This window comes from Melozone crissalis, unplaced genomic scaffold, assembly GCF_028551555.1.
Source record: "Melozone crissalis strain CALT ecotype California unplaced genomic scaffold, PUWL_Pcris_2 ptg000035l_1, whole genome shotgun sequence".
NCBI classification, from domain to species: domain Eukaryota; kingdom Metazoa; phylum Chordata; class Aves; order Passeriformes; family Passerellidae; genus Melozone; species Melozone crissalis.
Window position 1 is genome coordinate 10,556,303 of NW_026535813.1, and position 23,297 is coordinate 10,579,599.

General features: G+C 44.9%; 1 protein-coding gene across 1 annotated transcript in view; it reads right to left on the minus strand.

Moving 5' to 3' along the window:
• Nucleotides 1-766: 766 nt before the first annotated feature.
• LOC128941431 (ubiquitin-conjugating enzyme E2 R2) overlaps nt 767-23,297 on the minus strand; it is a 114,973-nt gene continuing 92,442 nt past the window's right edge. The window contains exons 3-5 of the mRNA XM_054283194.1: nt 9,918-10,015; nt 2,389-2,523; nt 767-986 (exon numbers count right to left, since the gene is read on the minus strand). Of these exons, the coding sequence (XP_054139169.1) occupies nt 767-986; nt 2,389-2,523; nt 9,918-10,015 (453 nt within the window). The remainder of the gene's footprint in view (nt 987-2,388; nt 2,524-9,917; nt 10,016-23,297) is intronic.

The window sequence follows — 23,297 nt, forward strand, 5'->3', positions numbered from 1 at the left end:
CCCAGACCTAGTGTGAAAAAAATAATGCAACCCAGGGCTCAGTTGTACAGATGTGAAGTGTTAAGTGTTTATTTTAGGGTTCATATCACAAGCCTTTTTCAGAGACAAAGCTGATTGTGCCCTCTGGGGATCCAGGGGCCAGCTACTTCCTAATTTGATCAGGCTAAACAGATTCCTGTACCTTTCAGTAACATCCCATCAAGCTCAACACACAGTAGCTTTACACTTTCCACCCCACACCTTATAAAGGAAAAGCCACCACCACAAGGCTAAACAAATGTACACACGCTATTATTATAAATGGAGCAGCTAAACCCTGGCAATTTGCTTTGTGTGGATTTTTTTCTTCCCAGTAAATGCAGTACTTGAGCTCCTGAAAATTCGTCTTCCAGTGGGTTTGTTCCAGCTTTAAATACATTAAACATCTCAATGCAAGACTGTATTTAATTCAAGAATCTAAACACAAGCAAACATGTTTCACTGTGAGCATTTTGTAGAAGTGAAAAAGGGAATTTCTTTTAAAAAAAGAAATCATAATACAGTGATGAAAGGGTTAAGAATGCAAGAATTCAGACATTCTGTGGAGGGTCTCTAAGAGGTCCATAAAAAAGGAGCAAACAGATCCATACAACAGGAGACAGCAGGAGACAGTTTTTTTTATCCCCCCCCCCCCCACCACTATGTTTTTGCTGGACTCCTGCTAGGTTACCACTGCTCCCTTCTGGCCTGAGTTGACAGGGCAGTACAGGGCCATAGAGGGAGCAGGTCACGACTCCTCATTGCCAGAATCATCATCATCGTAACAGTCGGCATCCTCTTCCTCCTCATCTTCGTCATCAATGTCATCATCATACAAGTCGTCATAAAGCAAATCTGAACTGTTGTCATTGGAAGGCACTTTAGTTTTGATGCAGTATTCTGCCAGTGTAGTGGGGACCTTCACGCCATCCTTCTCTGCCTCAGCTTTGGTAGCCAAAACCTGTTTCCTGTGGGGAGGAGGACACAGCAACATGAGCAAGGCCGTGTACTGGCAGCAGTGTGGCTCAACTCCCCACCTCCCAACCACCCCCTGCCCAGCCCTCCTGGCAGCTCAGTCAGAAGAGCTAATGTTTGGCTGAAGCACCACAAGCATCACTAGAAACAGATTTAGTTCCTGCAGCCCCAAGCTTGGGAGCACTCCAAGGGTGTTTGCAGCACACACACTCTCAGCAACATATGAAATCAATTATTCTACAGGACTCTGTATTAGAGATCTGCCAGAACTCAAAGCAAATTCCATTACATTTTTTACAGAAGGGATAGTCACAGATTTCCTAAGATGACTTAGGAAATGCCATCCAGAGATGCTATCCACAGCCACTCTCTACCACTGATGACTCTACCCTAACATGCTCAAAACTCTAATTCCCACAAGCATTTGTCAGCTCTGAGCTCCCCCTGGAGGGTAAGAGCAGGTGGCTGCACTCTGAGATGCAGCTGCAACCCCAACACTGACCAAGGATAGCAGGAAACAAGTGTTTCCCTTTGCTCCAGGATGGGCTCTGGTTGGTGCCTCAGCAGTATTTGAGCTGCGAACTGTTGCTGCCTCCCAGCAGGGAGAGGAGCAGATGGCAGCCTGTTCCTTTACTCCCACCCACGTGCTCAGTCTGCCATACTCTGTTTATGGAGTACATCCAGCTGAAGCCAATGCAGCTGGAGGGGACTAAAATAACCTCCCAGCAAGGCTCTTTGCACAGCCCAGGACAGTGACTGACTGCCCTGCGTAGCTCCAACCAGGGGTATATCCAGCTAGCAGTCAAGGTATACCCGGTCTTGCCCCAGGCAAGCATGACAGCAGTCCCACTGCAGTATGGGCTGCCCATTTTCACTCCACAGCAATCTTGGCTCAAGTTTACATCTCCCTACAGCACCTGATGAACCATGAATTTCTCAGAAAAGGACAGTCATGACTAAACAGCGCTTCCAGCTAATCAAACCCAACTGTGCAAGCACTTGCCAAATCCTACTGATCCTCCTTCAAATTGGAGGGACAAGATTATGATTCATGAGTGAATTAAGCACAGAACTAGTAGCATGAAGGCAGTTTGAATCACATCTCAAGCAATGCAAGCAGTCCTCAAAGGTACACAGGGACTTAGACTAGAATTTACTAGCAGCTAATAGGTTTTGCAGAGTATCGTGCCAGATTAGTCTGAAAAAGAACAATACAAAGACACAAGTTTGCACCATTTCTGTCCAGAAGAATGAACTTGGAATAAAGCTGTAAAATTCATTTTGAAAGGAGCAACCACAGTGAGAAGCTGGTTTTAGCAAATTCTGAAATCAGCCTATTTCATAGGATTCAAAGCAGGAGGCCAGTAGCACAGCATCACACAGAGCAAAGTTTACCTTATGATTTCAGCATACTCCTTGTCTTTTCCTTTACTGTCCCTCCATTTCCTGAACATGACTGATGCATCCACGTTGGCAGGAGAGAATGTGTTGGGCTCATTAAGCAAAGAGATTACACTCAGTAAGATAGTCCTGAAACAGGTAATCACAACAGCAAAGTCAGAGCTAACACATTCACGGATTCTGGATGCTGACAATTTCTTTGGGTGATGCATCAGAAACATGTTTAAAGTCAAAACTTATGAATAATTAAGGATATCTAAGTGTAGTGGGTTGATGTTGGCTGGATGCCAGGCACCCACCAAAGCTGCTCTCACTCCCCTCTGCAACTGTACAAGGGAGAGAAAATATAATGAAGGGTTCATGGGTTGAGATAAAGGCAGGGAGAGATCACTCACCAAATACCATGACAGGTGAAACAGACTTGAATTGGGGATATTAATTGAATTTATTACTAACAAAATGAGAGCAGGATAATGAGAAGTAAAATAAGACCTTAATAAAACACCTTCCCTCCATCCCATCCTCCTTCCCAGCTCTACCTCCTCCCCCCAGCAGCACAGGGAGATGGGAATGGGGGTTATGGTCAGTTCACATTGTTTCTGCCACTGCTCAGGGACAGGAGTCCTTCCCCTGCTCCAATGCGGAGTCCCTCCCACAGGAGACAGTCCTCTACAAACCTCGCCAACATGAGTCCATCCCACAGACAGTTCTCCAGCTCCAGTGTGGGTCCCTTTCCATGGGGTGCCATCATTCAGGCACCACTTGCTCCAGTGTGGCTCCCCCATGGGATCACAAGTCCTACCAGGAAACCTGCTCCAACATGGGCTCCTTTCTCTCCATGGGTTTGAAGGTCCCTACCAGTAACCTGCTCCAGCACAGGCCTCCCACAGGTTCACAACTCCCTCTCAGGCATCCCTCCGCTCCAGCATGGGGTCCTCCATGATGGAAGGGGACAGCTGCTTCATTATGGTCTTCACCATGGGCTGCAGGGGATTCTCGGCTCTGGCGCCTGGAGCACCTCCTGCCCCCCTTCTCCACTGACCTTGGTGTCTGCAGAGCTGTTCCTCTGACGTTCTCACCCCACTCTGGCTGCAATTACAACTGCATAGTCACTTTTTTTTCTTTCTTCTTAAATATGTTATCACAGAGGCGTTACCATCATTCCTGATTGGCCTAGCTTTGGCCAGCAGTGGGTCCATCCTGGAGCCGGCTGGTGTTGGCTCTGCTGGACATGGGGGAAGCTTCTGGCAGCTTCTCACAGAAGCCATCCCTGTAGCCCCCTTGCTGTCAAAACCTGGCCATGCAAACCCAATACACTAAGGACTGATGCCATTGGGGTTTTGCCTTTTTTTTTTCTATGTTTTCTATATTCTTCACACATATATTTGTAGCTGTGTAGTCTATTGTATAAGTGACTAGATTTCCCAGTACTTTTCTATGGCCTTTCCCTAGGCAGAAAGACAAAACAAATTCCAGAGCTCCAAGTCCTGGGATGTACAAGACCCCAATGCTATCTTGGTTCTTTCTGGGAACCAAGGTTGAGAACAACTCTTTGAGATACATTTCATGGACAAAGTACAACTAGTGCTGAAGGAGGGACTCATGAGAAGGGGCTTAACCTGGGGGGAAATTGCATCACCACTTGTCCTCCTAATTGGTGCTTTTTATTAATTATGCTAATTTACTATAAAAATGTACTCACCCCTGGGGGGGGGTGGGCTTTTGCGGACATCTTTCCATAACTGCCTCTGGAAGCCTTCAAATAAAGATCCCCCTTTATATTACCTCCTTACTAAAATTATCTCGAGTTTCATTTCCAGATTGGGAAAAAGGCAACAGGACAATAGTTGAAGTAAGAGCAAATACTTATGAACTTCAGACCTTGGTGATCAGCATAGGGAAGATGACACAGTACAAACCTCAAAGACCTAATCTGATGACAGACTATCGTGTCAGTACACATTTGTGACAGGGCAGCAGGTAAAGCTTGCATCAGACCAGAATTCTGTTAATCCATACCACCCATAGATAGTGCAGGGTTGGAAACCTGCTTAGTGAGCCTGTTCTTCATGACATTCAGCCTCACAGCAGAAAGCCAGGCTCTTTGCTTATCCTGACTGATACAACCCAAAGCCATCAGATGAGGCTGCATTGCCTTCCCTACCCCGCAGTGTATTAAGAGGTTGGAGCTGTGGCCAGGTGTCCCTTCTCCTCAGCCTGTGTGCCAAGACTGCTGTAGCAGTACTTGAAAAATATCTGCACTGTCTTCCTCTTGCTGTACTCAACACTCAGGCAAACCGACAAGGGCCCAGCAAGACTGAACTGCTGGTACTCAGCAAAGCCAGCATGAGCCAGTCACATAACTCCTGGCAGACAGACAGCCTTCCTGGATTTCTAGCAGCAGCCCAGAGCTAGCCAGCTGCCCTGCTCTGCTGGCATTTATCAGGGACAAACACCACCTCCCTCTGCTGGCCAGACCCTTTTGCATTTCCTACAGCTCTTTGCAGTTCAGAGATTCAGCCCTTTGTTCCTCACACAGTGTCACAACCAGCACAAAACTCAACAGCAAATCCCATCAGGCAGCTCTACACACCTGGCCACCTGGCTGTAGCTACCACTGCAATAGCTTCCTGCGTCTGAGGTGGTCCTACTTTGAACAGCTTTTAATTTAAATGGAAGGGAAGAACAAGAGACAAGGAAATAAGTCTTGAATTACAGCAGTACATAGCAACTGCTTTGCAGAACATGATTAAAGGAGACTACAGCCCCAACTGTACTTGAATTGATTTAGAGGCATATTCAGAGCAATGTATGCTGAGCATATCTACAAGCATATTGTTATAAATGACAATATAGTATTAGCTTTCACATTTATGTATTAGCTTTGGCATATTATTAATTATCACAAAGATTTTGATATGGTACAATTTATATTTCCTTTTAACTGCTTTTTGGTATAGTATAATCTGTCAGTTTAAGTATGCACCATATAGCTTATATAAATAGTAGTGTGATAAATATATCTTAGACTGTAGCATAATATTAAAATAGAGACTATGTGATGTTAAAATGCTTTTTTACATAACTAACTCAGAGAATGGTGTAAGATAATTAGGTGGTTCCCCCATTTTGTGGACTATCTTATCTGAAGGATAAGATAACAGGGACAAAAACCAGAACACCAAGAGAAGAATTTATTGATTGTTATCAAGGCATGCAAAAACAGCAAGATGGAATCACAAGAAGAAATAAAATATATTGATTTAATCTACAAGATGGCATGAAGACAAATCAAAGGTTAAAACCAAGCAAAAGAATTCCTGGAACATCTTAACTCCCAGGAATGTTTGAATAATGTATAAACTCTCATGAATATGCATGTACCCCTGTCATGTAACAATATAGAAGAACACTGTTTTAAGCTAAAGGTATGGTTTTTTGCCAATCGCCAAAAACACGACAGTGCTAAATATTTGTCCCTTTTTATCCCTTATTAATCTTTTAAAAATCTCAAAGAATAAGCTCAGTTTTTCACAGAATAATTTATCTGGGATACAATTCCAGGAAACATTTGGCCATTTGGATGACGACTTTATAGGAAGGTTTTGAAACTAAACACTTACATCCAGCCAGACTGTTCAGCATAGCTATCAGGAGAGTCATATACAATTTACTCTCCAAATAATGTAATTCAGTAGGAAATAGAACAGCAGCTATGGAAAAAGCTGTCTGGTCAGACTGGAATGTTGATCAGAAAATAAAACATCTTTTACTTCAACTCAAGAATTCACTTAAAAGCCTTTGAATTATCAACAATCAGGCTGCAAAGCCAGCACATCAGCTTCAGCATCATTACTGTAAAGCAAGCAAAATATCAAGAAAGCCAAGGACAGGAATTCACATCTGGATTTAGCACCCACTCTACTACAATCTATCTACTGTCTATTAGAGGTGAGACACTGTACACTTTTCATTTCTGACCAGCACATTAGATCAGCTCCATCACTGCTCATATCCTTAAGAGCTGGCCATTCTCCTTAACTCAAACCCTGCTGCTGTGGGTAAGCAAGGTGAACAAGGTATAGTAACAGGAAGGGATCCCAGAACAGGGGATCTGACAGGACAGACACCACAGAAAAGTTCAACCATGTGTGACTGAAAACATCCTTAGCATCACATACAAACTGCACCAGACTGGGTACAGACTGACCCTCTCCAGTATAGTTATGGATCTGTTTCTCCCTTAGATGAGGTTCTAGCATGTGGTTTCATGTGAGTTGTTTGCAAGAAGAGTGGGTATTTAAAGCCCACCTTTGCTTTCTTATATCCCCCACCCCATTCTGGGGAACAGTGTGCTCATCAGCTGGCATATCTCTTTGGTTTGTGTTTACAGTGCTGTTGTCTTCAGAGTGAGTGCCTGTCCTGGTTTAGGAATGGTATTCCCCAATTTAGTACTCCCACTAAAAAGACCATGACCTGCAGTTGGCTGCCTCCCCCCTTCGATGGGAGGCACAAAAGATCACAGGTTGAGATAAAAACAATTTACTGGAAACAGCAATGACATTAGAAAACAACAATAACAGCAACAATATAAATAACAAAAGTGTACAAAAGGGAGAGTGATCCACAGGCAAAAATGCTCACCGTGAATCCTGGGGAACAATGAAGAAATGGTGGGCAGGTTTCCCCCTCCTGCCACACCACAGTTTTCTCCACTGGAAATCCCATCCTTCTTAGAAACCAAAAAGTACCCTAACCCCACACTGGCAATGATGTGAGGTGGTATAAAATAATCTCCTAGCCCTGCCCATACAGGTCCAGGCTCCACCCCCTCATTGCTACTGCAAAAAAAATTAACTCTGTCCTGGCTGGAACCAGGACAGTTCCTCTACACGCCTTTATCAGCAGAGAGAAGCCAGTAGAGGATCAAGGAATCAGAACCGTTAACTGCATTTTTTTCTCTCCATGTATGAACAAAAGTATCAGACTTAGCCTGTACTGAAAGTTTTGTTACATCTGAACAGTTTCTGCAAACAGCTCAATGCACTAAAGCAGCCAGAAAAAGCCAACAAAATGTTGCCACATTATATCACAGTACAAGCTGGCTTGTACTGGGCAATAATTTGGCTACCCAGCCAGTTCCATAAAACCAGTCTCTGGGTTGAAAGACAGGAACCTCAACCAATTACATTCCATCCTAAGCTGCAGGCATATCACTGGTCCAGGATCTGAGGGGCATAAAAGATCAGACCAATGGCTGTCTAGACCCCGGAGTTTTGAAGTCCCTATAAAAGAAAGCTCTGAACAATAAAACACAGTTTGCTGATGACCCACCGGTGTTGTGTCGTGTGTCTGTCTCTGACCCTACGATAACAGCAAAAATGGGTATCCTCAGAAAACAAAGCAGTAGTAAGATGAGGCACCACATATCAGCACAAAATACAGATATACCAACATCTTGAATATTGTGCTGAATTCTGGCCTGTGCACCTTAAAAGACAGAGTGAGGCCAGGCTAGATGGAGAAAGGTAACTAAAATTTATCAAAGAGCCTCAACCCCATAGCCCTGCAACCACTTCCTCAGCTTTATGGGACATAAGAAAAGCAATACATTCTGCCATACAGATCACGACTGCATTCCTTCACTTCTTGATGGAAGTTTGCTATATTTACTTATGCCAGCCTCATCTAGCTCCAAGTGATGGGAAAGTCCATATTGACTGTGTTTAGAAAAAATTAATGAGCATGCTTGAAACCATTAGGTGGAGAGATGCACAAGTGCTCTCAAAGTTGAAGAATTACATTCCTCACTCCAGACACTTCAACCACAGTCATCTGTAGTAAGCGGATTTACAAAATTCAGCAGCTGATGAGAAGCCCTAGGTTACACAGGCAGTAGGCTAACAGTGAAGGACAAGTTTTTTTTCTGCTTGCTAATACAGCTGAGGAATGTTTTCTCTCCAAATATCACTGTTAAGATGAACATGTTCCAAGAGTAAGCACCAAAAACTGCACCATGGTAAGGGAGAGCAGAAATCAGAGAACTAGTACCATAAGAAGTTTCATGTCAATATTTAGGGTTGTATATTGTGAAATACTCAAAATGTGTGCGCATTATAAGCAACTAATGCCCAAAGCTGTTTTCTAACTATAAGTTGAAGCTTGTCACCTAGTCTTAACCATATCAGATGTTTGAAAAAAACAGTTTAATAGCCATCTGAGAAGAGGGACAGGTGAATGTAGCTTAGCAATATAACAAATTAAGATAGTATTTAAGCCTATTTTTCTTTTTTATAAATCTGACCTAGAATGTATATTTGTTACAGATGGATTGGATAACCTTTACCTCAAGCTCTAAGGATCAGATTACCAACCCTTCATGACTTCATGCAGCTAAGATACACAATTTCTCTTGGGCCCTTTTAACCTTTAAGTAGCATGCTCTAGAAGGAAGATCAGTTGTTATAATTTACTGACTGCTTCAATTCCTAGTCTCCTGCTATGTTAGCTCTAGTTCAGCACTTTGCAATGTGTGTTACAATCATATTTCAAGGGTCAAGAATCCATTGAATCCCCTTTGTTAGATCTTTGCTTTGATAGAGGCTCCTTTCAAATGAATTTTGTGAAGCCAAGTTAGATGAAAGCTGAGTTAAACTGTCAGACAATATTTTTCAAATCACTATATTCCCTCAGATGTCCTGATGTCCTTACTGGATTTACCAGTAAATAACAGATTTCAAGTTGAGGAACCAGCACCTAATAAATCTGAGAGCAAGAATAATTCTCATATGATAAAAATCTAGAGGCAATTATTTTAACCTTATTTGGATAATAAATCAGTTTAAAATGTTAGAACAGGAAGTACCTTAGAGTTTTTTCACTACATCACTTACTACTCCAGCTGCACAGGTAAACTGCTACTTGATATGAGTTTTATCAGTTCCTTATTGGCAGTGTCTTGTAATAAGAATGAAATTCAGCTGGTGTTTAAAATGAAAAAAAAAGGACATGTCAGCCCCAAATGCCTCTAATACTTAGTGATCCTTTGTGTCTTTTTGTCAGGAAGAAAGCTACCTGGCTAACCACTCAAGATATCACACTGCAGGACAGGAGACACACAAATACTGTAAAGCAAACAGCAGGCAGGATTATGAACAAAATTACTCCTACAGTGCAAAATACCCAAAAATATTATTTTCCACTAGTGGTATCTTGGAAGAGTTTTAAAACCCTAACTATAGGATAATAATGACCAGGGAAGGGCAGAAAATTTGAAATCAGTTGCTTTGGGAGCATGAAAGCCTGCAAACAGGACAGAATTCTCTACATTGTTACTCCATCATCAGCACACCTCAGCATCAGCACTTTTGACAACTTCTTAAGTCTGGTTTGCACCCAGTTAAGGACCTAAAGCTCCTAAAGTCTTGAATTCTGTTCCAGAACTTTCCCAACACAGGCCATAGTCTTGGAGAGAGATCACAGGCCTTTGAGGTCACTGTTGTACATCACAGATTCACAGTTACCTGACATTTTGGGTAGGGTTCCACCTCTCGGAGGGCAGCTCTCCACTTTGCGGGTCATCTACAGGTGGGTGAAGAATTGAAATACATACATCCCCATTCTGCAAGATAGAAACAAAAGTTGAGAATAGCCTGGTTTGAGGCAGAGATTTGATGACACAACCAGGCCAGTTAACCCAAATGGAGCAAAGGGATATTCCACACCATATGGTGACACGTTGGTGTTTGTGTGTCTGAGATTTAACACACAACAGACCTCCTTTGGTCATCAGCCAAACAGCATGTTTTATTGTTCGGGGCTTGCTTTTAAAGGCAATTCAAAGCTCCCGGTTCCTAAACAGCCATTGGTCTCATCCCCATGCCTCCCACACTCTGAACCAGTCAAATGCTTGTATTTTAGGAGACTTGTTATTGGTTGAGACCTCTGTCAGTCAGCCTAGAGACTGGTTTATGGAACTGGGCTGGGTTTCTTATTTGTAAATGGATTATGTTCAGTACAAGTCAGATTGTACTGCAACATCTCACCCTTTTGTCTTTACTAAAATTGTAACTTGCTCTCTGACATCTATTTGCAAGGGTCCCTTGCAATCAGGGTGACAGAAAACAGCATGGTTTTAATTTTCATAAATTATATATTAGTGAAGCTGAAGCATTTTGGTTCAGAGTCTGTAGGCAAGAATTCAGGTTAGCATGTTACAGGCTTAAAGTTTAGGTTACAAATAATTTATCTTTAAAAATGTCCTGGATTGCCAAACAAATTGTATTCTATTTGCCATCTGTATGGCAGATGTCTTCTGTTAAGTGGACAGTTTTCCTTATCTCTTCCACAACCGATCCTCCCTCTGGGGAGACATCTGCTGATAATAGGCTTTTGAATGTCACTGCATGACTGATAAGAACTATAGCATCCCATTGTGAGATGCTCAGCTTAGAGGGAGGAGCCAAGTATTCTTTCCAGATATAATCTGGAGATTCTAGAACACCAGCATGGCCTTTTCCACTGGATTTCCCAGAGGAACAGCTGCCTCTTCCACTGGATCTTCAGAGGACGACTACATCTTTCTACAGGATTACTGCTCCAACAGAACCACACCTGACACTCCAGGAGGACTGCAGCCACATTTCCAATTGGACTGCTAACAACACCCTGACCAACAGGGTGTCAGGTTGTGTTCTGACTCTGTCAGTGTTGTTTTAGTTTACTGAATTGTTTATTTTATATTTTTATTTTCTTCTCTAATAAAGAACTGTTATTCCTGCTCCCATATTTTTGCCTGAGAGCCCCTTAATTTAAAATTTATAACGATTTGGAGGGAGGGGGTTTACATTTTTCCATTTCAAGGGAGGCTCCTGCCTTCCTTAGCAGACACCTGTCTTTCCAAACCAAGACAAAAAAGAACAAACTACTTAACTATTAAAGAAAAGTCTAATTAGTAGAAAAAACAATTTGTAAACAGAAAAACAGTTTGTAAACTTGAAAAATAATTTGTAAACAAAATTGTAAGTTATATCTTAACTCTAAACTGAAATTAAAAACTTTCAAATATTCAACTCTCAAACTGTAAGAAAAAAGCAAACTTAACAGATAAAGCAATTTGTAAGCAAATAAGAGTCTCTATATGAACTGTTATTTCAGTAGTCTCAGATTTCTGAGGTAGTTATTAATTGTTCTGGTTTCACAGTTCTGTGATATCTGTTGACAGGACATTGGGTTGATGCTGTGCTTCCAAGCAGGATGTAGTTCGGGCTGGATACATCAAGTAGGTGTCTAGCATGTTCCAGAGTCCATGGAAATGTATTTATCATAGGATTATTGTACTGTTATATGATTGATTGAAAGACATTATATTACCTTAGACTTAGAGAGGGGGTATACATTCACTCCAACCTTTCACCCCCCCTTTTTTTTTCTTTGTATTAATGATTAAAATTAGGATCAGAACATGGACTTTGAACAGTATTAATAAGGTACTATTACCTAGAGGGTTGCTGAGAGGTGTCTTTTTCACTATGAGGACTTGAAAGAACCCCTTCTGGACAAGGCTTTCTCATTTATCGCAAGGGGAAAAGGGTTTAGTTTTTGTAAAGTTTGTATACTAATATAATTTTTTTACCAGCCAGGTTCATGGCTTCATCAGGCCATGACTTGGTTGGGAGAGATTTTCTGTATTTTATATTTTAAAAACAAGCTTGTATTAATATCTAATGCAAGAAATTTTTAACATGAACAACTTATGAATAATTAAAGAAATATAGGTATTTAAATGTTCTAGTTACTACGGTAAAAGTGCAAGTAATATACCTTTCTTATTTTTGTTAGAGGTTAGAAATTTGTTATTGATTTAACAGGTGACTTTTAGGCTTTTTAAATGATGACACGTGGCAAATTCTCAGTTAAAAAAATTTGCAGCTTAAATTTGCTTATGATGTTAGTAAATTAATGTTCTATGTATGCTTTAGTGGACCTAGAATGTTAGGATGAGGATATTCTTTGAATCTTCCAGGTTGATTTAGAAACAATGCAGGCAGAAACTAGGAGTACACCAAGACTTGTTAACATACATCCTAGGACCTCTTTGAGACAGAGTAGCCCATACCTGAGACAGAAATGTAATATTTTCTTAATAACTTTAGCAGAATCAGCTATCACAGGCTTATCAATTTTGGTTTTAGCAAATGCAAAAAACAATAATAAATATTGTACTATGAGTTCTAGGGCATATTTAGTAAACTACTGTGTGATTTTGTAACCCTTGTGTGACAACCCTTCAATATTTTTACCCTTAGCACATGTTATTAGTTTATTAGAGTTTGTGGAATATGAGAACTTTTCTATAGTTGAAATATCAGAAGGCAGGGTGGCTGTGAAGTTTCGTTGAGGTTTAAGGGGTATGAATTTGGTCTTTGCTTTTTCACTGTCCATATGTAGGGAGGTGCTGGTTTCCCACTGGACTTGATAGTGGCTCACTCTTAGCTGCTGTAAAACGGCTGTGCCATGTGGTCAGCACCATCTTTTCAGGATGGCTTGATTGCTCTTACTCCCATGGCACCACACCCCTACACGCTTCTTTCCACTGCTTTTTGCTGGGTAGGCTCCCTGCAGGGACTTTTCCCACGCTCTGCTTCTTGATTTGGTGTCTGCAGCTTTTCTCAGATCCGTCGTTGGAGGCAGAGTTGGGGGCGGGGCCATGCCCACTGGCGGCGTGGCTGTGTTCTCCGAAGGTTGGCTTGGGGACGGAGCCCTGCCCTCTGACGTAGGCTGGATCAGGGGTGTAGGTATGTCCTCCGACGGAGGCGTGGTTAAGCTCCCTGAAGTTGCGGGTGTTCCCTTGGGACAGGGCCACCCGGTTTCAGGAGACAGTCTCGGTGTTTTTATGGAGATGGGGGCTGCGGGGCTGGGACTGAGCCAACCAGCTCTGGGCAGGAGTGGTCTGGGCGTTTCCATGGCGATGAGGGGCGTGGGCTGCCCTGGCTACGGGGGGGGAGGGGGGGGGCGGTCTCGGGAACAGCATGGGGTTGAGTCATGGTCACAGACAGTTGTGAAATGGCGACAGGGCTCGAGTCACTGTAGGAACCCTGAGGAGCAGACACGGAGTAGCATTTGCGCGGTGCCGACACTGGACGCCCCGGTGTCGCTAGGACCCTGCCGCCCCCTTCTGTTTCACTGCGTGGTGGTGTCCCCGTTTGAGGGGAGGGAAGTGGGGGGATGGCTCTCTCAGGAACAGTGCCGGTGCGGGAGGGGAATTTAAGGTAGCTAAGCCACAAGGAACAGCATGGCTGGCCATTTCTTCCAGCCACGTGCTCTATGGGTTTGGAAAGGCACCTACTCCCCCCAAAAACTCATCTGGTGTGCTTTCCTCACCATATATTTCAGTATTTACCAGTCTTATTAAATCCAAGATAAGTCCCTGTAGCAATGTATCTGAACAACTTAGGCCTCAGTGTGCACCAGCCATAGCACTTGTAACTGTTCTTATCAGAATTTTCTCAGGGCACTGTGGAATTCATCAAGGTTACTAAGACATTAACTGTGCTAAAATAAGAACAAAGAAGCTGAGAAACCGCATACCAGGATCGGAAGAACTAGTTAACAGAGGACTGTGAAACACCTGGACTGTAACCAATCACAGATGCTGAGAAATGGAGGCAGAGGAGAGAACAAGACAAAGGCACCAATCATGAAGGGTGTACTTAGTAGTGTGTAGAATCTATAAAAGCATGTATAATGTAAACAATAAACGGCTTCTGCTTGATCATATTGGTCAGTTATACAGGAGTCCTGGATTTCCCACAATAAGTCTCCACGGGTTTATAACTTGTATTGCATTTTCCTCTCCCTTCGAGGCTGCCCTGACAATATATTGACCGGTTCATGCCAAGGTATTAAAGTCAAAAGCAGCTTCTTTAGTTGTGTCTAAACCGTGGTTCTTAGCCCACATCATTAATGCTAATAATGCTTTTTCATCATAGTCTACGTCCCATTCCTCAAGAAGAAGTTTCCATACCTTTAGTACTGGGTGGTCCTGTGTAGAAATAAAGTTTCCCATGTCTCCAGTGGGGTTTTTCTTCTATTTTAAGCTTCTCCGGTTTCTTTTTTCACATAGCACTTGGGCTGTGACTTGCAGCCTTTGCTGCTGCTTTTGGGCTCTCCCTGCCTCTTTCTTTCCAGCTTTTTGCTGTAGGGACAGGCTCAGCAGGCTCTGCCGTGTCTCTCTCTTCTCTCTCTGCTCTACCTGCAGGCCAAAAGTTTGGGCTGCTTGTCATCACACCAGGGTCACTACATGACACGTTGGTGTTCGTATGTCTGAGACTTAACATACAACAGACCTCCTTTGGTCATCAGCCAAACAGCATGTTTTATTGTTCGGGGCTTGCTTTTAAAGGCAATTCAAAGCTCCCGGTTCCTAAACAGCCATTGGTCTCATCCCTATGCCTCCCACACTCTGAACCAGTCAAATGCTTGTATTTTAGGAGACTTGTTATTGGTTGAGACCTCTGTCAGTCAGGCTAGAGACTGGTTTATGGAACTGGGCTGGGTTTCTTATTTGTAAATGGATTATGTTCAGTACAAGTCAGATTGTACTGCAACAATATGGCATCAATTCAGATATAAAAGCTAAAGGAAGGAGGAAGACGGGGGGCATTTGTTATTTGCAATGTTTGCCTTCTGGAGCAACTGCTACATGTGTTGAAGCCCTGCTTCCTGAGAATTGGCTGGACATCACTCACTGATGGGAAGTAGAGAATAAAATCCCTTTTTTGTTCCCCTTTGTTTGTGTGCGCGCAATCTTTTGCTTTAGTAAACTGCCTTAACCTATGAGTCATTTTCCATCTTATTTTCTCTCCCCTGTCCAGCTGGGAAGGGGGAATGATAGAGTGGCTTGGTGGGTGTTATAAACAAAAATCTGCCAATTTTTTTTGTGAGAAAAAGGTTACCACGGTTGCTGCTGGGGCGATGCTTGTGTGTTATGGTAATTACGGGTCGTTGTTGTTAATAGTTGTTTTTGTATCAGTAAAAGCCCTAGCTGGGGCCGAGTTAATGGCTCTTCTCTGGGACAGTGAAGGGTGGGGACCTCCCCAAACAGTGAGGAGAAGCGAATTAGGAGGGCGGGAGACATGCAAAATAACCCCAAGACCAGCATGCCATGAGAAGCTACTGCTTCTAGCTTGCTAAAAAAGACCCCCAAACAACGAGCCAACTAAGAGTTGAGAGATTGGAGTGATGTCTGGACGTGAGGAACGGAGTGCTGAGCCTGCAGAGATGCTGAACACCTTCGTAGTCCCTCTCACCCTGAGCACAGGAGTCGTCCCGAAACCAGGAGGGGACAGAGCAAAGCAGCAAACAACAACATCTGAAGGGGTCACCACGCCCTAAAGGCTCCCACGAGGACTGGACCCCCAGCTCTGCCCCTAGTGGACAAAGCTGCACATATCCTACTCCTCCTCCTCCTCCTCCTCCTCCTCCTCCTCCTCGTCGCCCTGGGAGAGATGATGGGAGACTGCAGACCCGTCAAGCTGCCCAATCTTGAGCTGATCACTTTTAATAAAGGCATTAAAAGGAGAAAAAAGTCTCCTGCCCTGTTTATTTCAGGGAGGGGCAGGTCCTGCCTGACCAACCAGATCCCCTTTTATTACCAAGTGAACCACCTGGTGGATGAGGGGAAGGCTGTGCATGTTGTCTACCTGGACTTCAGCAAGGCCTTTGACACTGTCTCCCACAGCATACTCCTGGAAAAACTGGCAGCCCATGGCTTGGACAGGTGCACTCTTTGCTGGGTTAAGAACTGGCTGAATGGCCAGGCCCAGAGAGTGGTGGGGAATGGTGTTGCATCCAGTTGGCGGCCAGTCACTAGTGGTGTTCCCCAGGGATCAGTATTGGACCCAGTCCTGTTTAGTATCTTTATTGATAATCTGGATGGGGGGATCAAGTCTACCATCAGCAAATTTGCAGATGACACCAATTTGCAGGGGGACAGTCAATCTGCTGGAAGGTAGGAGAGCTCTGCAGAGGGACCTGGACAGGCTGGATAGATGGGCTGAATCCAACAATATGAGGTTTAACAAGACCAAGTGCTGGGTCCTGCTCTTTGGTCACACCAACCCCATGCAGAACTACAGGTTGGGGACAGAGTGGCTGGACAGTGGCAAGGCAGATGGGGACATGGGGGTACTGATTGACAGCAGGCTGAACATGAGCCAGAAGTGTGCCCACGTGGCCAAGAAGGCCAATGGCATCTTGACCGGTATCAGGAATAGTGTGGTCAGCAGGACTAGGGAAGTGATTCTTCCCCTGTACTTGGCACTGGTTAGGCTGCACCTTGAATACTGTGTCCAGTTCTGGGACCCTCAATTTAGGAAGGATGTTGAGATGCTGGAGCATGTCCACAGAAGGGCAACAAGGCTGGTGGAAGGGTCTAGCACACAAGTCCTATGAGGAGCAACTGAGGGAGCTGGGATTGTTTAGCCTGGAGAAAAGCAGGCTCAGGGGAGACCTTATCACTCTCTACAATTACCTGAAAGGAGGTTGTAGCTAGGTGGGGGTTGGGCTCTGCTACCAGGCAGCCAGTGACAGGACAAGAGGACACAGTCTTAAGCTGCACCGGGGGAAGTTTAGGCTAGATATTAGAAAAAATTCTTCACAGAAAGAGTGATTCAGCATTGGAATGGGCTGCCCAGGGAGGTGGTAGTGATGCCTTAGGATTTAGCTTTTATATTTTTCAGATCCTGTACTGCCTTAGTGTATAACTCTAAAACTCCATAGCCTGTCAGCTACTGTTCTCCCATTTTATTCAGACAAAACAATTCCTCTCTAGGCCTGAAACTCAAGGACACCCTACTGTCTCAGGCCCCAAAAAGTATAAACAAAAGTGAGTTGAGGGGAGGAGCAAACTGGGGGTATATGACTTCATTACCTGAAGCTGTAATTGGAGGATTAACCCCTCATATGTAAATGGACCAAAATGATATCTGTCTGAAAAACTCATGACCATTGTCCCTCTTGGGTGTAATCTGTTGGAGGCTTTGACTGCCCAAGGTGTACCTATTGAAGGCCTTTAATAAATACCCACTTTTATTCTCTTATTCTTGTCTAGTCCCTGTTCCAGGTAACCACTCCAAGGCATCAGTGGAGTCACCATCCCTGGAGGTGTTTAAGAAAAGACTTGATGTGGCACTTAGTGCCATGGTCTACTTGACAAGGTGGTGTTAGGTCATAGGTTGGACTCAATAATCCCAAAGGTCTTTTCCAACCTAGTTGATTCTGTGTGATTCTGTGATTTCCCTCTCCCTCCCTTAGATTAATGTGGATAGTTTTATTATGTAGGCTCCTGAGGTCCTTGTTCATTGTTATGTGATATGTTTAATACCACTAAATGATACTTTTGGCACATTATGGGGTTTGTGGAATCTGGTGTTGTCCTGGTGTAAGAGAAAACAAATTTTGGGTGATGCAACATTGAAATGTGCCCGAAGCATCCGGTCCCTGGGTGGCAGGATTTGGGCAGGTTCCCAGGGTGGTCATCACCTCCCATTGCCTGGGACTTTCCACCTGAACAGGTCATCAACCCTGATAAACTGACCCATCACCTGATAGAAGGGTGCCTTACCTACCCCAATGAAAACCAGTAGCTTCTCACCCTGTACTGGGGCCTAGCCTGTGCCTATTGAGCCACATTTCAGTACTCTTAGAGGACTGTAGTTGAGGCAGGAGCCCAAACTGCATTTGAGGATACTGTGGCTGAGACAGGGACTCAACAACTACAGTAATTGCCCCAGTAATGAAAAAGTGGGCAAAGTGAACAACACATCCATACCATCAATTAGAAAGGGAGGAAGAGGAGGAGAAAGAATCAGGAAAGGAAGCATCTGATCAAGAAGCCAGTCCTTCAACAAGAAAATTGAAGAAAGGAGTGAGACAATTCAAACAGGAAACCAAAGTTACTTGGTCCCTGATCTCATCAGAACTTTGAGACTTGCAAAAACATTACAGCCACTAGCCAGGTAAACAGATTTCTGCCTGGCTGCTTCGATGCTGGGATAACGGGGCCAGCAGTCAGGACATAGAACGTCATGAAGCCAAACAGCTGGGATCCCTTACTAGAGATCAGGAAATTGAAAGAGGAACTGGAAAAGGGGCAGCAATTTGCAGCCTCTGGAGATGGCTCTTCTCAAGTGTGAGGGCAAGATATACATTTAAAGAAGATCTTGTGAATTCCCCAGGGAAGTGGATCACTGCAGATGAAGGTATCCAGTACTTGAGAGAATTAGCAGTGCTGGAAGTCATCTATAGTGATCTAAAAAGTGACAAGGTCTCTAAAGATCCACAGGATGTCCCTTGAACACTGGCCATGTGGAGGAAGGTGGTTCAAGTCACCCCTGCATCATATTCTAACAGCTTGGCAGCAATGTATTACCTGCAAATAGATACACCAACTGTGGAGAGAGCAGCTTCGTGTCTGAAAAACTTTGAAGAAAATCTTTGTACCTCCTCATCCCTACAGGCCAGTGCTTCAGCTGTCAGGATCTGCCCAAGAGATTGGTCCTCTCCTACCCTGGTCAGAGGGAAAGGAAGCCCTAGGCACATGCCCCATGGTGCACTCTGGTTCTTCCTGTTTGACCAGGAGTTGGACGTAAAGTGGAGTGATGAACCACCCTTTCAGCTAGAAGCCCATTGTCCTAGAGTGACGTTATGATGCTTGTATCCCCATTCATCTGTTCTGTGCCTTTAAGGCCGACTCTGAAGAGTGGAAGTTTTGTTTGGGTTTCTCTTATCAGGGACACAGAGACAGGCAGTACATAGGGCTGTTTTTCACTTCTTGCTTTCAGCTTGCTGCTTTGCTTGCTTGCTTTTCTGCTCTTGCCTCTGCTCTCGCTTTTGCTTCGGCTTATTAGCTAGTTTAGCTAAACAGTCCAAATTCCTTCCTGGACTGTTTCTCCTCTCCTGTTCCTGTGACCATCTCGAACCTGCTCCGGACTGGGACCCGGGAACACCGTTTGGCTGCAGCAGCTGGCCCAGCGCTGGAGGGACTGAGAACAGAGCAACCACCCCCGAAAGAGACTTTCTGATTTTGTCATCTTTCTCAGAGCGGTGTCAGCTGGTATTGTTCATTTTGTGTGCTGGGGGGTGCTGTGCCTGAAATAAACCGGTTCTTTCCACCTCTCTCCAAGAAATTTTTTCCCGAACTGGTTGGGGAGAGGGGCCATGTGGGTTTTGCTTTCTGGAGGGGCCCTCCTTTGCAGATTCTTTAACAAATTTGCCCTAAACCAGGACAAAATATTGACGCCCAACGTGGGGCTCGAGAGAGAGTGGAAAAACCGTTTTGACTGCATTTTGGTTGCTATTACTCTGTGTTCATTTAAATCAGCTAATAGCCATGGTTTTTGAATTCATAATGTCTATTGGGGTGAAGGTTTGCATGCATTTCTGATCCCTAGGGTTTTTTGAGATTTTAATACCTCTCTGGTCCCTAGGTTTATTTTCTTATCCAGAAATAGCTTTAGTATTGCCCCTAATACGTAGTTTTTCCATCAGAGGGGCAGTGACCAGAGTAGCTATCCTGCTGGGCTTGGTGGCAATAATGTGCAAGAAGTTTATAAACATGCTAGGGTCTGCTCCAGGTATGAATGGTTCATGGCTATGGTTATGCATCCAGTTTGTTGCAGGAGGAGCAGGAGGGAATGAGGTTTTTCAGCCTCTGCTTTCCTCCTTCTCCTATGAATCAGTTGCATCACTAGTGAAGGATGTTCAGTTTCCCCTCAATGTTAAAGAAACCATCTTCCTGGTATTCAATCTGGTAACCTTCCTCTATACAGCCTGCTGCTTCTCTAGAATGAGGGCTGAGATTTCTAGACGGGCTGATGAGACCCCTGACTCAGGAGTAAACCCCCGTGTGGAAAATCCTAAGTGGTGTGGGAATGGGAGGATATGGGCCAAATCCTGAAGGAATTCTCTGACCCTATAGTCTGGGATTTTCCCCATGAACAAATTCAGAACCCAGCTGAGGTGGGGAAATATCTGAAAGAGAAGTACCAGGATGAGCCTAAGGAGAGGAAGGTCATTGCAGTGAGCTGGGCCCTGGCATATGCTTATCGCACACTGCTAGATACTGTCGGGCAGCAGATAGAGGCAGGGGGGCAGGGAGATAAATCAGCAACTGTCCCGGTGACTCAGGCTGCAGCCAACACTCCAGGCTCGAAGCCAGCATCTAAACCCATGGCTGTTGCTACCAGCACTAGAAGTGGGAAATGCACAGACAAGACCAATCGACCAGTGGATGATGATGATGATGATGATGAAGGAGAAGGAACCTCAGTGCCTCCTGACATAAAATCAGGAGTCAAAGCAGCAGGTGCAAGATCAGATGAGTCCTTTTCCCTGAAGGACCTTCGTGGCCTACAGAAGGACTACACTCGAAGGTCTGATGAAACCATAATTAGTTGGCTTGTCCGTCTCTGAGATGCTGCAGGCGAGGCTACAATTCTGGATGGCACTGAAGCCAGGCATTTGGGATCCCTGTCACAGGATCCTGTCATAGACCAAGGAATGATGAGGGGGGCTAACCCTCACAGCCTCTGGGAACGGGTCCTAAGAAGCGTAGCAGAAAGATACCTGTGTGCAGACGATCTCTATATGCAGCAAACTCAGTGGAAGACAATAGAGCAAGGGATCCAACGCCTGAGAGAAATGGCAGTGGCAGAGATTATCTTCTCAGATGATGTAACAACTAGGAACCCAGACTTAGTACCATGCACGTCTGTGATGTGGCGAAAACTCGTACGACTTGGGCCACACGAATATGCTTCTGCCTTTGCCATCATGAAGAGGGATGAGAGGGATGAGACTGTGCTTGACATGGCAAGGAAGCTCAGAGCATATGCAGATGCTGTACATGGCCCGACACATGCCAGAATCGCAGCGGTAGAAACACGTCTGCAGAACTTAGAGGATAAGATAGAGGAGAACCATAAGAAGCTTAGAGAGGAGATTAAAGAAGACCTTCTCCAAATTTCAGCAGTACAGATCCGAGGTTCTGGTCTCCAAGGCAGACGTTTCCCAGATGGTGAGAGAAGGTACACCCCACATGCTGAGCTGTGGTTTTACCTGCGTGATTGTGGGGAAAACATGAGAAGGTGGGATAGGAAACCTACTGCTGTTCTGGCACGACGGGTGCGTGAACTGAAGGAAGCCACCAGGAGGAAAGCAGCACCAGTTGCCCGTAGCCGAACGACCAGGTATGATGATGATGACATGTCTGATCCCCTCGAAGGAACATCCAAAACATACGCCCAGGGAAAGAAGGATAACCAGGCTTAGAGGGGCCCTGCCTCTAGCCAGGTAGAGGCCAGGGAAAATCGTGTTTTCTGGTCTGTGTGGATTTGTTGGCCTGGCACATCGGAACCACAAGAGTACAAAGCTTTGGTCGATACTGGTGCGCAATGCACATTAATCCCATCAAGACATGTGGGGACAGAGTCTGTTTCTATTGCTGGTGTGACAGGGGGATCCCAGGATTTCACTTTGGTGGAAGCTGATGTGAGCCTAACGGGAAATGAGTGGAAGAAGCATCCTATCGTGACTGGGCCAGAGGCCCCATGTATTTTGGGCATGGACTACCTTCGGAGTGGGTACTTCAAAGACCCAAAAGGACTCAGATGGGCATTTGGAATAGCTGCTGTAGAGACAGAGGGCATCCAGCAATTGAACACTTTGCCTGGGTTGTCTGAGAATCCATCTGCAGTAGGATGCCTGACGGGAGAAGAGCAACGAGTGCCAATTGCCACTTCCATAGTGCATCGACGGCAGTATAGGACCACTCGAGATGCTGTGATCCCCATCCATAAGATGATCCGAGAGCTGGAGATCCAAGGGATGGTCAGCAAGACCCACTCACCCTTCAACAGCCCCATTTGGCCTGTGCGAAAATCTGAAGGAGAATGGAGATTGACTGTGGACTACCGTGCATTGAATGAAGTGACTCCACCACTGAGTGCTGCCGTGCCAGACATATTAGAGCTCCAGTATGAGCTTGAGTCCAAGGCAGCAAAGTGGTATGCCACTACAGACATTGCCAATGCATTTTTCTCCATTCCTCTGGCAGCCGAATGCAGGCCTCAGTTTGCCTTCACATGGAGGGGAGTGCAGTATACCTGGAACCGACTGCCCCAGGGGTGGAAGCACAGCCCCACCATCTGCCATGGACTGATCCAGACTGCACTAGAAAGGGGAGAGGCTCCAGAACATCTGCAGTATATTGATGACATCATTGTGTGGGGGAACACAGCTGCGGAAGTGTTTGAGAAAGGGAAGGAAATCATCCAGATCCTCCTGGGAGCTGGTTTCGCCATTAAAAAGAGCAAAGTAAAGGGACCAGCTCGTGAGATTCAATTCCTGGGAGTGAAGTGGCAAGATGGACGGCATCAGATTCCTACAGATGTCATCAACAAGATCACAGCAATGTCTCCACCCACCAATAAGAAAGAGACACAAGCTTTCTTGGATGCAATAGGTTTTTGGAGGATGCATATTCCTGAGTACAGTCAGATCGTGAGCCCTCTTTACCTGGTCACCCACAAGAAGAACAATTTCCAGTGGGGCCCTGAGCAGCAGCAAGCCTTTGTCCAGATCAAGCAGGAGATTGCCCATGCAGTAGCCCTTGGCCCGGTCAGGACAGGACCAGAGGTAAAGAACATGCTCTACTCTGCAGCCGGGAACCATGGCTTGTCCTGGAGCCTTTGGCAGAAGGTGCCTGAGGAGACTCGGGGTCGACCACTGGGATTTTGGAGTCGAAGCTACAGAGGCTCTGAAGCCAACTATACTCCAACAGAGAAAGAAATCCTGGCTGCCTATGAAGGAGTCCAGGCTGCCTCGGAGGTAATAGGCACTGA